We start from the raw sequence: 14,093 nt of genomic DNA, 5'->3' as shown, positions 1-14,093 counted from the left end.
GGATCATATTGAAACCGGTAGGCCGTTAGAGGCCTACGGATCCAACCTAGTATGTAGGCATATTTTTGGGATTCAGTGTCAGTTACTCGTATGAACATTGAAGTACTTGTCAGTACTTCTGTTAGTCCTTTATGGACTTGTATAAAGGTGCTCTCTGAGCACATTCTATGTACAGAGGATTGTTATTTTTTGAATTGAGTTTTAGGTTCTGCTCTCTCTCTGTTTCTCTTGTGTATGCTAAGTACTCTCAAGGTTCCATTGAACTTGTTTTATTTTCTATCGCTACCCGACTAAACCGGTTTTGTCAAAGCTTCCGCACACTAACTTTCATAGGAAGATACACATACACGCAACTTTTTTTGAAGACCCGAATGATGATACCAACATTCGTGAGCTGACAGAATGAGATTGTTCGTGTCGAGGAAGATTCGCTAACCGAAGGAGATGTTCGAGTCAAGCATTCTGATCGAGAGAGTCAATCGATGAGAGGACCGATGGAAGTTCTGGTTGAAGAAAGATGACGATCAAGGCATGTGGGATTGACGTGCAAGGCACTCTCCCACAGGCATGCCATAATGTATTACCGCACGAGATGTACGGAGAGCGAGGGTCGAATGTTATAATGTTGTTTATGTGTATGTGTAAATGTGTAAGTGTAATTGTGAGCGTGGGTAATTATGTATGTGTACACATGCACACATGTGTACATGTGGATGGATACGAGGACATGTGAGTGAGTGATTAGTGTGAATGTCTAAGGGGGCTTGCACCCCTATGTATCTACCCTTTTGTAACTGTTTAACCCCTTATGGGGAATGAATGAAGGATGAAAGGAAGATTTCTCTCTCAACCTCTTTCTCTCAATCTCTCTCTTCCTTCTCTCTTATGTTGAACCCCCTTGGGAGGGGGGTGAAGCCATTCTAAGCACCACCCCCCACCCGTCAATGCTTGTCAATATCTTCATGATTTCTCTCACCTACAACAGAAACCCAACGAATTCATGGATCGCGATTGTAAGCGAAAACATCCTTTTTGCGTATTCTGCAAAAAAAAATGCCATACAAAAGAACAATGTCAAAAGCTCCAACAGAAAGAGCACGACAACAAAGCAAAAGTTGCAGACCATAAAGGTCAGATTCCTAATGTCCTTGAGGTCTATACACATCATTTAAGTAATTGTCAATGTTCTTTCCCTCACTATGTATTGGGACCCAATGATTTACTACGTGCAAACAGGTATATCAATGGATCTCCCATACAATTTTTATTTGATTCGGGAAGCTCACACAATTTTGTGAATGATCGTTTGGTTCATATATGGGGAATCCAACCCACCGTAAGTGATCACACCTATAGGATGCACTTGGCTGATGGAAGAGTACAATACCTCAATGGGGTGATTCATTCATTAGGAATTTCTATTGATACTTATATAGAGGAAGTAGACTTCCATGTAATGAATCTTTGTACCACTAATGTAATATTGGGTTATCCCAGGTTTTTTAATAAAAACTCTTCTTTATCTATTGACTGGGTTCATCATTCAATTTATTTTGTATTGAACAATTGTACTCATTTTATTCAATGTGTTAAACAACAATCTCTTTCGATTGTTTCCTCTCCATCAATATCCGAGTTTTCTTGTTCTACTTTATTTTATTGTGTACTTGATCCAAACATTCACATTTACAATATCGATAATGTCTCAGTTCAATTATCATATTTGGAACAACAACAACTCAATGAAATCTTAAATGATTTTCGTGATGTTTTTCCAAGTGAACTACCACATGGGTTACTTCCTAAACGTAATATAGGCCATCGTATATATATTGTACCTAGTGTTGCACCAATAAGACCTCTGTATTGCTTTAGTAGATCGGAAGAGAATGAGGTATCTAACCAAGTCAATGACTATTTACGAATGGGTTATATACGTTATAGTATATCTCCATAGGGTGCACCTGTTCTCTTGGTAAAAAAAGAAAGAGGGCACATGGCGTATGTGTATTAATTACCGACGCTTGAATAAAGTGACGATCAAGAATTCATATCCATTGCCCCGGGTTGATGATCTAATTGACGGTCTTTAGGGAGCTTAGTATTTTACGAAACTTGATCTCCGTACGGGCTACCATCAAATTCGTATAAGTGAGGAGATGTTCCTAAAACATCATTTCGTATGCGCTATGGCCATTATGAGTTTTTGGTTATGCCTTCTGGTTTGACCAATGCTCCGGCCACATTTCAACAAGAAATGAATGACATTTTCTGAGAACAACTTGGAATATTTGTCTTTATTTTCTTGGTTGATATTCTAGTTTATAGTCGTACATTAGAAGAACGTGCTAAACATGTCCGCTTTGTTTTGCAAACATTGCGTGACAAGCAATTCTATGCGAAGATCTCAAAATGCAAGTTCTTCAAGAAATCAATTACTTATCTTGGACATCTCATAACCAAACGAGGAGTTGAAATTGATCCTTCTCGCATCGAGAAAATCAAACTTTGGCCCACTCTTTGGAATATTCCAGAAGTTTGATCATTCCTTGGTTTTGTCGGGTTTTTGCGAAAATCACTTCATAATTACTCCCAATTGACGACGCCATTTACTGATCTTCTAAAAGGTCAAATGCATAAGTTTACAAAACCTATTGTGTGGAATGCTACACTAGACCTCCTTTAAAGAACTCAAGGACCTGGTGTGCAAGGCTCCTTCGCTTCTTTTACCTGATCCTTCAAAACCTTTTGAGGTTGAAACCAATGCAAGCGATTATGGTATAGGTGCTATCTTATATCAAGACGGTAAACCAATAGCATTTGAGAGTAAGAAACTTGATTCTCCTCAATGTCGGTATATTGTTCAAGAAAAGGAATTATTTGCAGTTATACATGCGTTCAAAACATGGCGCCATTATCTTTATGGAAATCGTTTTGTGGTAACTATGAACCACGAGTCCTTGAAATATTTCTATGACCAACAAGACCTGAAAGGTCGTAAGGCATGATGGACTGATCTCATCCAGGACTTTGATTTTTCCATTCGATATCGTAAAGGTTCCATGAACATTGTCACTGATGCACTAAGTCGCATCCGTGAAGTTAACATGCTTAGCGTGACTGAAATAACATCTAATCTTTATGATCACCTTTGAGGAAAGTTTTTGATGACAGTTATTATGCGAAAGACTAGGCAAGAGTTGAGTCTAGAACAGACACCACCACATCCTCAAAGGAATCCTTCCACATTGCTAGCGGTCTGCTCTACCGTAATGGGAAGGTTTGTGTTCTAGATTTTCCTGAGGTCAAAAAGAGAATTCTTTTTTAATGCCATGATGCACCCTCAACAGGGCACCTTGGAATACATCGTACACTTGTTCTCATCTCCACTCAATTCTATTGGCCTAAGATGTGTCCTGACATACATAGTTATGTGACTAAATGTCACCAATGTCAGGTTAACAAAGCCGAGCGACTTTTACATCCCTTGGACATTCCCAATAATAAGTGGGAAAGCACATCCATGGATTTTATTGTTAGCCTTCCTCGCACCCAAAAAGGCCATGATGCCATATGGGTTGTGGTTGATAGACTAACTAAAATGGCCAGATTTATTGCTACTAAAACACAGCTCCTGAATTGGCTTACCAATTCATTTATGAGTTATTTCGTTTTTATGGGTTACCAATGGATATCTTGAGTGATCGAGATCCAAAGTTTACTAGTGACTTCTGGATGCAAGTAAGTCTTTAAGAAGTTAGAAACTACGTTGAGCATGAGCTCCACAAATCATCCTCAATCCGATGGACAAACAGAATGAGTAAATCAAATTATTGAGGACATGCTTCGAGCATACGCTGGCGCAAAACCAAAAAAATGGGAACATTTTCTCCCAATTTTGGAGTAACTTGCTTATAACAGCTCCAAGCATACGTCGACAGGATATAGTCCTTTTATGTTGATGTATGGTTTTCAACAACGAGCCCCGATTGATGTTAATATACATCATGATGAGTTGCGCAGTACGCAAAACTTTCCTTAAGATATGCAAGATATGTTGCATATTGCACAAAATAATTTAAAAACAGCTCAAGATAGAGCGCGTTTTTACGCCGATCATAATAAGTAACCTTGTGTATTCAACCCTGGATAGAAGGCATTTTTACGTGTACCTCACAATTCTAAGACATTTTCTACGGGTAATGTGACCCACGGTTGTGAACCTTTTCAAGTCCTCAAATGCATTGGTTCATCAGCCTATCGTCTCACTCTCCGCGATGGCGTTGAAATTCATCCAAATTTTCATGTAAGTCGTCTAAAAGAACTTTTAGGTTTTGGCAACAATACAGTTACAACTTAAACTCTAGTTACTTCTGAAGAATTATCTTCTAAACCACATGTACCAGAAAGAATTCTCGATGTTAAAACAAAAAATCTGCATACTAAAATAATCCGAGAATTCAAAATAAAATGGATGGATAAATCTATCAAAGATGCCGCATGGGAACACGAAAATACTCTTAGAACTAACTTCCCTAACTTTCCATTGCAAGAGTGCAATGTTTTAAAGAGGGGGAGTATGTTACGGGCATGGCCAGATAATATCCCGTGGTGAGAATTTACCGTAGTATCCTATACACGTGGATAAGTGTGAGGGTTAAACGAGAGTGTAAAGAAGGGGAGCATTACTTTTATTCCTTGGGATTGAGACAACCCATTAGGCCAAGTGTGAACTAGCCTGGGACCTTGGGTCTCGCTATAAATATGAGGCCTAGCTACCCTCATTTCATCATTTCTTGACTACGTCAAGACTCTGTTTCGTGGTGGGTCAAGTCTTGTAGTGAGCACCAGCACCAGGTACGACTCGACACCACGGCAGTGGTATGGGATGCCGATCGAGGCTCAAGGTTGTCTCGATCCCTTCTCTTGGGGGTGGTCGGGTGGATCGGCACCCTTCTTTCTCTCTCTCCTTTCTTATTTCAAATATATTATATCCTTATCATATGCTTATATTAGATCATCACTCTAACACACTATAAATCCATGACCTTGCGGTTTTAACTGTTCCACCCAGCCTTCCCCTGTTAACGTCAAACCCTATAAGAACCCCCACACAACTTTCCCAGTCACACCGCAAGTTGCCACGATCTTGAGACTTCTACCCCAAATGCTAATCGACTTTGCGCAATTCCAAAAACAATGAGGGATCGATTCCAAAGCATGTCCACATAACTTTTAAGCTCAAAATTTCAAGCTCAATTTTGGAGCTAAATTGGCGAAAAACGAATATCCAAATTATTACTAGAATTTGGGGCTAAATCGAAGCTCTCGGTCCCAACAAAATTTTTGGATCTCGATTTTGACCCATAAGCAAAATTGTTGCTTGGACATGTAAATTTTTGGACAGTGGGAGTCAAACCGGCTATGTTCCATCCACCACAGCACACTCGAAAAGGAGGATTGAAAACTTTACTTTCGAATATTTTCGAGCATGAGGATTAAACCGCCGCATGTCATCGTTCGTCACAGTCTTTCGTTCTACTTCAACAATTGATGCTCACATCTCTTTCTTTTTTTTATTGTAATTAGCTTAAGTCTTTTACACTACTACCACTACATCTTGGGTTTGAAACCCAATTTTCTCTCCTCTCTATTACACCATATATATCTCTTATTTCACTAGATTCCACTGTGGAATGTAGGGGTTGAGCCATGACCACATGGTCTCCATTGGGCAACCTTACTAACTAAGCTACATCCATCTAGGCAATCTCTATTTTTTGTTCTTCTTACTCTCGTTATCTTTCCCCCATTTACATTACTTCTTTGTTTGTTTGTTTGTTTTCCCACCCTTCTCTTTTATTTTCCCCTCTTACCTATTCTTTTCCACTCCCTCTTTTACATGCACACATATATACATACATGTTATCTAATATTAGCTTGCACATAAAAAATACAAACATACAAACTTCTTGATATAAAAGTAGATATGTGCACACTTGTACACTCTCATATACAAGAGATTTCGTAAGTACATAATTATGAAAAGTAAGGTGATCATAATTTCCCAAAAGAAACCGAACATAGAATTGAACAACTATGAGTACTTTGTCATTCCCGTCCTTTATGGTTGAAGTCCTCAGTGGTCTCACTTGCATTTCGCGCTTGCGATACCACTCTAGTGACTTTATTTCATTTCATATTCGAACAAATTAGATATCAAGTTTTCAACCTAGATCTACCTATCGATGATGCCATTTGGTTTCAACTACGTCAATTCTCATACCAATGTTCCAATAGTCTACCAGCATTGTAACGTTGCATTATCCCTCATCTTTATCATCTTTCCTTGCGAATGTGTGCCTTTTCGAAAATGGTAACCAATTGAGGATGAGATAATATTAGAAATGTTTCAAAATGGTTAGGTGTATTCCATTTAAAGGAAACCAAAATTTAACATTTTCAGCTCCTTTTGAAGGAGAGAGGAAATGTAATTCAAGTTATGCAAGAAACAACATTTTTTACATATAGGGAATGTTTGCTCGACATGGTTTTGCTCTCTTTGGTTTTGATATAGACAAAAAATGTTTATCTCTTACATTGCACAAGAAGTGGAAACAATACTATCCACATCAATCTTGCTATTGGATATAGTTTCTCTTGTAATAATGGTATCTATTAGAGAGAAAGGAATCTACAAAAGCATTTAATCATAATTGATATCATGAAAAATTAGAGTTGGTCTTTAACCTTGGTTGTAAACTTTGATTGGTATGTTTCCTTGTTTCAAATGTTAAAATCAAATAGCTAATGGTAGAGATAAACGCATGTGAGTCACTCTGTGATTTAGCTAGATATATGTTAAGGCGTATGAGACATAATAATTGTAGTTTGGTATGATAAGTGGCTAAATTGCTTTAATCCATTAGTTAGATCTCATAAAAAACAAGAGACCCATTGCAATATTTCATCACAAATACATTCACATGTTCACCCATTGGAAAGATACCATGTAAGTCTAATACCAATACATTAGGGTATTATACAAAGCATTTCCCTAGTGGTAACTTTGGATCCCACCATTATGTATTCCCATCATCTAGATTTCTTTTGTTCCAAAGGAATACCGTTATGAAATGTATCACACTAATCATCCTATTATCGTGCCCCTTGTAATATAAGGGTTTCTTGTCAATAGAAAATTCTTACAATAGATGTTTTGCTTTTGATTGGTTGATTATGTTGAGATGGGAGCTAAGAGTCAGAGTGAACATTTTCCTTCTGCATGGAGTCCTATCACCCTTCGCTTGGAAGAGATTTAAAGCTAGTGACAATTTCATTGTTGTGGTATGAAACCATCTTAATGAAAGGCTATTTATTAGACCATCCTTTTGAGGAGAGGCGTTAATGATAGACGACCTTTGTTTTTAAGAAAACATTATGAACATGACTTTCCAACAAGAAATTATAAGAAAACATCATAAATCTCACTTTAGAACAAGAAATTAAGTGCTAAATCACGATATAAAGCATGGACTTAATATATGCAAACTGGCCTTTAGTCGTCGCCATCAATTCAAACTAAAAGTTCATTCACACTTCTAGGTTCATGTGCCACCTTATTAAAAGCCTTAATTTTTTATATGGAAACCTTGCCAATTGAAGTTCCAAGGAATAAGTTTGACATTGAATTCGTTATAAAAAGATAGTGTTGTTTTGGGTCCGAGATCATATGCGCCTACAAGTAAAAGACTTTTCAAATTCACTTTTAACGACCTAAAGGGACAAATTTTGTATTGACAACATAGATTCGATTTTAACGAACCCAAGGGTAATTGTAACGTATTGGCAACAAACATTACACGAAGGACATGTGTTCCATTAAAACACGTCACATTCCATTTAGACACACGTCTCAATTCCGATTTTCTTGGGCAGACTTTTGAAGATAAGTCCAAAAGAAATGCCAAAAGCTTTATTGAATTCAACTTGGGCTATTTTGAGATTGAGTCGGGTTCAATACTTACAATAAGGAACACTTTATTTTCTTATGGTTGTTTTTTTAGTACAAAATGCCAAACCATTATTCTCATATCACACAAAGGCACATTTCCATTATTGCATTTCTGTGTGTGTGTGGGGGTCGATGACTCTTGTTTTAAATGGTGCTAAGGGTGTTTGTAGAGCAAAATGTAAGATAAGAGTGCCATCTTTATTAGCAAAATACACCAGAGACGAGGAGGCGATGGTCGTGTCAAATTCCCAAGGATTCAAATTCTATACATTATCCTTGATGGTCTTGGTGAACTACAAAGAATCTATCATTTGTCTATACGTGTCCGTCCATACCCACCTTATACCCCACCCCCACCTCAACACACACACATTGTTGCACCCTCAACTCACAAGATCGAGAAAGCTTTTCTATCGTCCACAAGGGAATGCGGAAAAGGAATCAGTCCATAAAAACTTTGGGGGTTAGACCCTCTCCCCTAAGGGGGTGAATATTTATATACATATATATATATATATATAGGGAGTGACTTTTCATGGCTAACGATCTAGCTCATGTGTGTGAAAACGTCCAAAGGTGTGCTGAATGAATTAATAGAGTTGTCCATCATCCCTCCCCCTATTCCTAGCCTTTGCATTTCTGGCCGACTCTTTGAACTCTTCGATGACTAGGCCGGTTAAGAGCAACCCCGAGAGCACGGCCGATATCATGAGCATGATAAACACGGAATTCCATCCGTACAATTCCGAGAGGTATCCGGTCAACAAGGGCCCTGCGGCCGCGCCGATGGACCCCGTCCCATCGATGATGGCCGTGACCGTGGCCAATGCCTTGGAGCTCCCTCTCAATGACTCGTGCGTGCCAAGATCGGCCGCGACCGCGGTCGTTATAAGAGCATAGGGCCCATTCACGCACACGCCTGCGATGAACAATAGGAGGCCATTGAGCCAGAAGGATTCGCTCCCAAACACACGGTAGAACAGGAGGGCGGGCAATGCCGTGTATATGAAGGACGCCGCAACAATGGCCCGGGAATTCATCCTGTCCGAGATGTACCCGGCCAGGATGCCGCCAATCGTCCCACCAATGTCGAACACAGTTGAAAGATTCCCGGCCGCGGTACTTGATAGATACACCCCAGCTATTTCTGCACACAACAGAAACAATCAGGCTTTTCAAAAAGAAAAAGTAAAAAAGATAGATCTACTAGAGTCCGATCGATCTCAGACAGGCACATTTTCCCGCCCGGAGTTCGGGATTTCTCTGCCCAATTAGATGAGATTCCAGAAGTATCTCAATATATATATACCTGTATGTTTGATGTAAAATGGAAGCCAGTAGAGGAATGTATAGGCCACGAGCTTTGCGAAGAAGAGACAAAATGCGAATGGCGCTACTCGTGGGATCGCCCATGCCTGCAAGAACCCGACCGCGGCATGCCTGTCGTAGTTATCTTCATCAGGTTCATAGGAACCATGATGATGATTTTGTTCTCCTCCTTTGAGAAGGGGTTCCTTCTCAAGGTCATCATCATTCATCGGCTTGGGCTGGGGCTCGTGTGGCGACGCAATGCCCACTATCTCGGGCTCCACCACTAGGAACAAGAACATAATCACTCCACCAATGATGATGGCCATGCCCGGGACCAAGAAAGACCATCCCCATCCATAGCCTAGTACCGAGGAGGCCATCAAAGTCCCGCATATGTTCCCCACCGATGTGTGTGCATTCCACACGCCCATGATGAGGCCACGCTTCGACTTCCCGAACCAATTCCCGACCACGGCCACGACCGCCGGCCAGCCCGTGGCTTGCACGAACCCGCCCATGATCTGGACGATGAAGAAGTAGGCGAGCCAGTGGATATCCCACCAATAGGCAAATCCGAAGAGGCAAACGCAGGCCCCGCTGGCCACCATGCCGCCCGAGAGGAACCAGCGGAGGTCGACACGGTCGCCCAGATGGCCTGCCACGAACATGGACATCGAATAGGCGGCCAAGAAGGCGACATCCACATCGCCCAAGAGAGATGTCCCTGAGGTACCATTGAAAGGCGCCCATCCGCTCGATGATGATGATGATAATGATGACAATGAAGAAGTGGTATTTAAGCTCAATCCAGCCTCAGCCTCTGTCCTTACTGTGTAGATTACATGAAGGGGCCATGGGATCTGATTATCAGGAGGCTTGGATCTCGCTAGGGAGGTGAAATTGTCAGTGTGATGATGACGATGATGATCAAATACATTGAGGCTGAAGGAATCCTGCAGAGCAGCAGCAACATCATCATCATCGGATGTGAGAGCATTCTTCACAACGCTTGGGGGCTTCCGTGAGGCATGGAAGAGAGCATAAGCAAGGAAGGTGAGCAAAAGCACAGAGGATCTGTAGGTCTTGATTCTCAGAATCTCAACTTCATCCTGATTGACGCCTGTCTTCTTCTTCCTCCTCAAGAAGAAGATGCTGTTGATGCTTGGAAGGAGGGCTATACCAGGAGGAATTCCTTTCTTACCTTTATTAACCGAATTCCCTTCAGCTTTCTTCGTCTCCATCAGAAGAGTAACTTGGACAGAAACCAGAGTTTTTCTGTTTTTTTTGTTTTTTTTGTTTTGTTTTCCTTCTTCTTTTCTCTTTCTTTATTTATAATTTTGGCTTCTTTTCTTTTTTCTGAGTTATTGGGGGGCTTTCTCTGCCTCTGTCTCTGTCTTACTGAAGAAGAAGCTGAAGAAGAAGAAGAAATAGAAGTAGAAGAAGTAGTTATAGTCATTCGGCTACTTCTTCTTCTTCTTCTTCTTGAGAGGAAGGTGGAGGAGAAATGGTAATGGGGTGGGGGCAGAGGAAGGGGGGGGGGGGGATCTTTTCAAGAGAATATTCTTCAGAATATGCATATGGACTTTTTTGAATGTGCCCAATCACTCCACAAATGAATATTCACCCCATGCTTTCTGTGGGTGGGCAGGCACAACACACCAACATCCTAGACTTCTCATCATTCATTCTCTTCGATCCCATCATGGCCACCCGATGAACCCTTGTTTCCTTAGCGTTCGGCCTTATCCTCTCCCCCCTTCGTATCTCTGAAAGCTCAAGACATTTGTGTACATCGCTCTGAAGCCTACATTGCATGTCGAAGCAACGAAATGGCACGGCCTTACGCCACCCACAACTCACCTACTAAGCCGTAGAAGGCTCTTTTGTTAAGACCTTTGTACCCCGTACCTACAATGCACTGGGCACACGTTCCTTCTCTTTGAGCTCGCGTTATGTCACTTTGCATAGACATTGTGATCGCCTCCCTAAGTGTTAAATATGCTCCATTCACATAGGCTTTGCATAGACATTGTGATCGCATCCTAAGTGTTAAATATGCTTGTGTTAAACCTCTATAACTACCATGCACTCAACACACTTTCCTTCTCTTCCAAGTTGTGTATATCACTTGCACAAACATGTGTAGCTAACATTGTGATCACTTGCTAAGTGTTAAATATGCTCCATTCATACTTGTGTACCTACCATGCACTTGGCACACCTTCCATCTCTCATAGCTTGTGTATCACTTGCACAAACATATGTGTAGTAGATAGACACTGTGATCTCAACCTCCTTTTGGGTATGCCATATATTGCAGACAATCTTGTTTTCCCTCTCTATGACCATTGACAACATGAACTAGCTTAGAGTATGCAATGCCATGAAAACACTCTCCTTCAACTATAACAATATAGATTTGTGAAATTTTCTCCTACGCATTTCATTTGATAAGTGTGATAGTATGATCCATTGTGTTCTTCTATCTGTAATGTTGGAAGAAGTGGTTTTGTGTACCTTACATATTCTAAGCTTGTCTTTGTTTGTGGTTATTTAGGGCTTTTTAATCATTCTTGTTTCTTCTCTGTGATTGTAGTGCCACCATGATTCCCAATTTGGAAGACAATCCAAAGTTTCTATCTTGTATTACATCTCTGGATGTTATGCATTTTGGGTTATCCATAAGAAATGTTTGTGGAAAGGACATGATCTCATGCCCACAATCTATCTCAACATCTCGATCATGATTATTACATTTTCAAGAGATAATATGAGTTCTAGCTTCCAAGGTTCTCAATATGCTAGAGAATGTTAAAATAAGTACACTTGTAACTCCACTCACTACTTTCATAATTCATGCAATATTGAGGTGTTGAGCTCATTCTTGTATTTTGAGATAACCTATTCCCATGTGAGGACAAACAATGAATTGGTGTTGAATGTGCATCCCACTTTTGGTGTAGATTACACACATTTGTGGACAAATCTACCAATCGAAATGTGGGCCATGATTGAATTTGCTTTTTTGGAAGGATATGAAGTAATTGACCTTTTGTAATTGCTGTGCTTACCCTTGTTTTGAGAGACAAATTGCTTTTATTATCATAATTAGGGGTCAAATATGTCCTATGGCAGCAAAAATTGAAATATATTCATGTATTAATTGGGAATTTAGTGCTTCTTATTGCTCAAGAAGTTCACTAATAAATGTTGCAATTCTCTGAAAAGGAGACTCAAATTACCAAGAGCAGGCAAGGATCAAAGAAGGCACAACTGAATAGGTAATTTATGTGTGTGCCTATGTCTATCCTTAATTTGACACATAGTCCATATATATTTGTATGGTTGCAACATTTCCAAATTCTTACGCGTGTTGTCCACATTTTCGTGGCCATGTCTAGCTCTATGTGTAAAATGGTAGCTTGAGATAATTGCTATAATGTAGTAAAGTCCAAAATAATTTTAACTTAATGATACAATGATGTTTTGTAATAGTGTTAATTCTGCATTAATTGAACTTGTCTTTAAACATTTACAATGCACACTCAATGCTTTGTTTGTTTATTAGTTGCCATCCTAAAGAACTAAATGGGCAATGCTATTTGGTTTGGATTTATTGTGATACCAACTTATTGTGGCCCAGATTTCAGCTTCATGTATATTATGATAGCCACAAGATCAAACACTTCATATGCAATGAGAATTTATTACTTAATTAAGTCAAATCATAGCAAAAACATATAAGGAAACACTAGAAGTTATAGATAGAGAGGACTTATTCATATGTTTTTGTAGATAGTAAGATTCAATGTTGGGAACAATTATTCAAACTACCTTAGGAATATAGATTATGGAGGTCAACATTGGATTATTTGATCACACTAATAACAGATGCAATGTTGGATGTCACATGTGCAAATGGCTCCATTCTCCCCAAGTAACTCTTTGTGACTCTCATCTCTAGTTACTTGCTCTTTATAGTAAACCCCAATATCTCTCCAAGTTTTTATGTTTACCCCAGAGCTCCAACAAGAAGCTCTTGTGTGTGAGCTTAATGTTCCCATTCTCTACATGTAGCTTTGCATTCTCATATGTGCGATGGTTACCTCTAGCTAATTATTCTCGCTTCAACCAACCATTCTCTTTACAAACACCGACTATCTCCATTAGATAGCAACTAGGCATCTCACTCCAAATGCATGGGTTCGAAAATATAGAGGTCCCTATTAGATGTTGGGAAAACCTAGAAAAGATCAAAAGTGGATGCACATTCAACACCAAAAGTGTATAAAAGTAAATGTATAAAATGGGTTACTATTCTGAAAACACACATATATAATTATGTACAGTATAAAGAAATTATAAAGGGTACAATGCAAACTTTTTATATAGACTCTTCATTTCTCTCATCTTATCCTCACTCTACTCTGAAATAATCCTCTTTTAAGAAAAAGTCTTAATCTCTTAAAGATTGTAAGCTTTCACCTTTGTACTACTCATAGAAGTAGATAATCAAAGTTGGGACATTTTGGTGATGTCTTACTTATTTGTAATTTCTTTTCACCATTGATTAAGCGTTGTTGAATCTTTTAGTATCTTGTGATAAGTGTTAATTGTGAAAATATGTGATTAGATTTCATGTTGGTAGTTAACATACACATCAATAACTTGAGGTAGTTGACAATTGTTTTTCATCATCTTGTTCACAAGACAATAGACAATTGAACAATCTCGAGGTGTGCAACACCAAGAGCAGTATGTCTATGTA

At 39.4% G+C, this 14,093-nt stretch overlaps 1 protein-coding gene across 1 annotated transcript; it reads right to left on the bottom strand.

The window, feature by feature from the left end:
- Nucleotides 1-8,005: 8,005 nt before the first annotated feature.
- Nucleotides 8,006-10,691, bottom strand: LOC147852230 (putative glycerol-3-phosphate transporter 5). The gene is made up of 2 exons (XM_087334276.1): nt 9,324-10,691; nt 8,006-9,161 (listed from the first exon to the last, which is right to left on the bottom strand). The coding sequence occupies exons 1-2, from the start codon at nt 10,564-10,566 to the stop codon at nt 8,605-8,607; spliced, it is 1,800 nt and encodes a 599-aa protein (XP_087190402.1). The 5' UTR covers nt 10,567-10,691; the 3' UTR covers nt 8,006-8,604.
- Nucleotides 10,692-14,093: the final 3,402 nt, after the last annotated feature.

Source organism: Azolla caroliniana, unplaced genomic scaffold (genome assembly GCF_043228905.1).
Source record: "Azolla caroliniana isolate FFs.n. ecotype wild unplaced genomic scaffold, voAzoCaro1.0.p SCAF_18, whole genome shotgun sequence".
Taxonomy (NCBI): Eukaryota; Viridiplantae; Streptophyta; class Polypodiopsida; order Salviniales; family Salviniaceae; genus Azolla; species Azolla caroliniana.
The sequence above is the reverse complement of the archived record's forward strand: the minus strand, read 5'-3'. Positions and strand labels throughout refer to the sequence as shown.

Excerpts from the sequence above, each read along its gene's own strand:
- LOC147852230 (XM_087334276.1), bottom strand. The coding sequence starts at position 10,566 with ATGGAGACGAAGAAAGCTGAAGGGAATTCGGTTAATAAAGGTAAGAAA. Across the intron at positions 9,162-9,323 it reads ATTTTACATCAAACATACAG|AAATAGCTGGGGTGTATCTA; the intron begins GTATATATATAT and ends TGTTGTGTGCAG.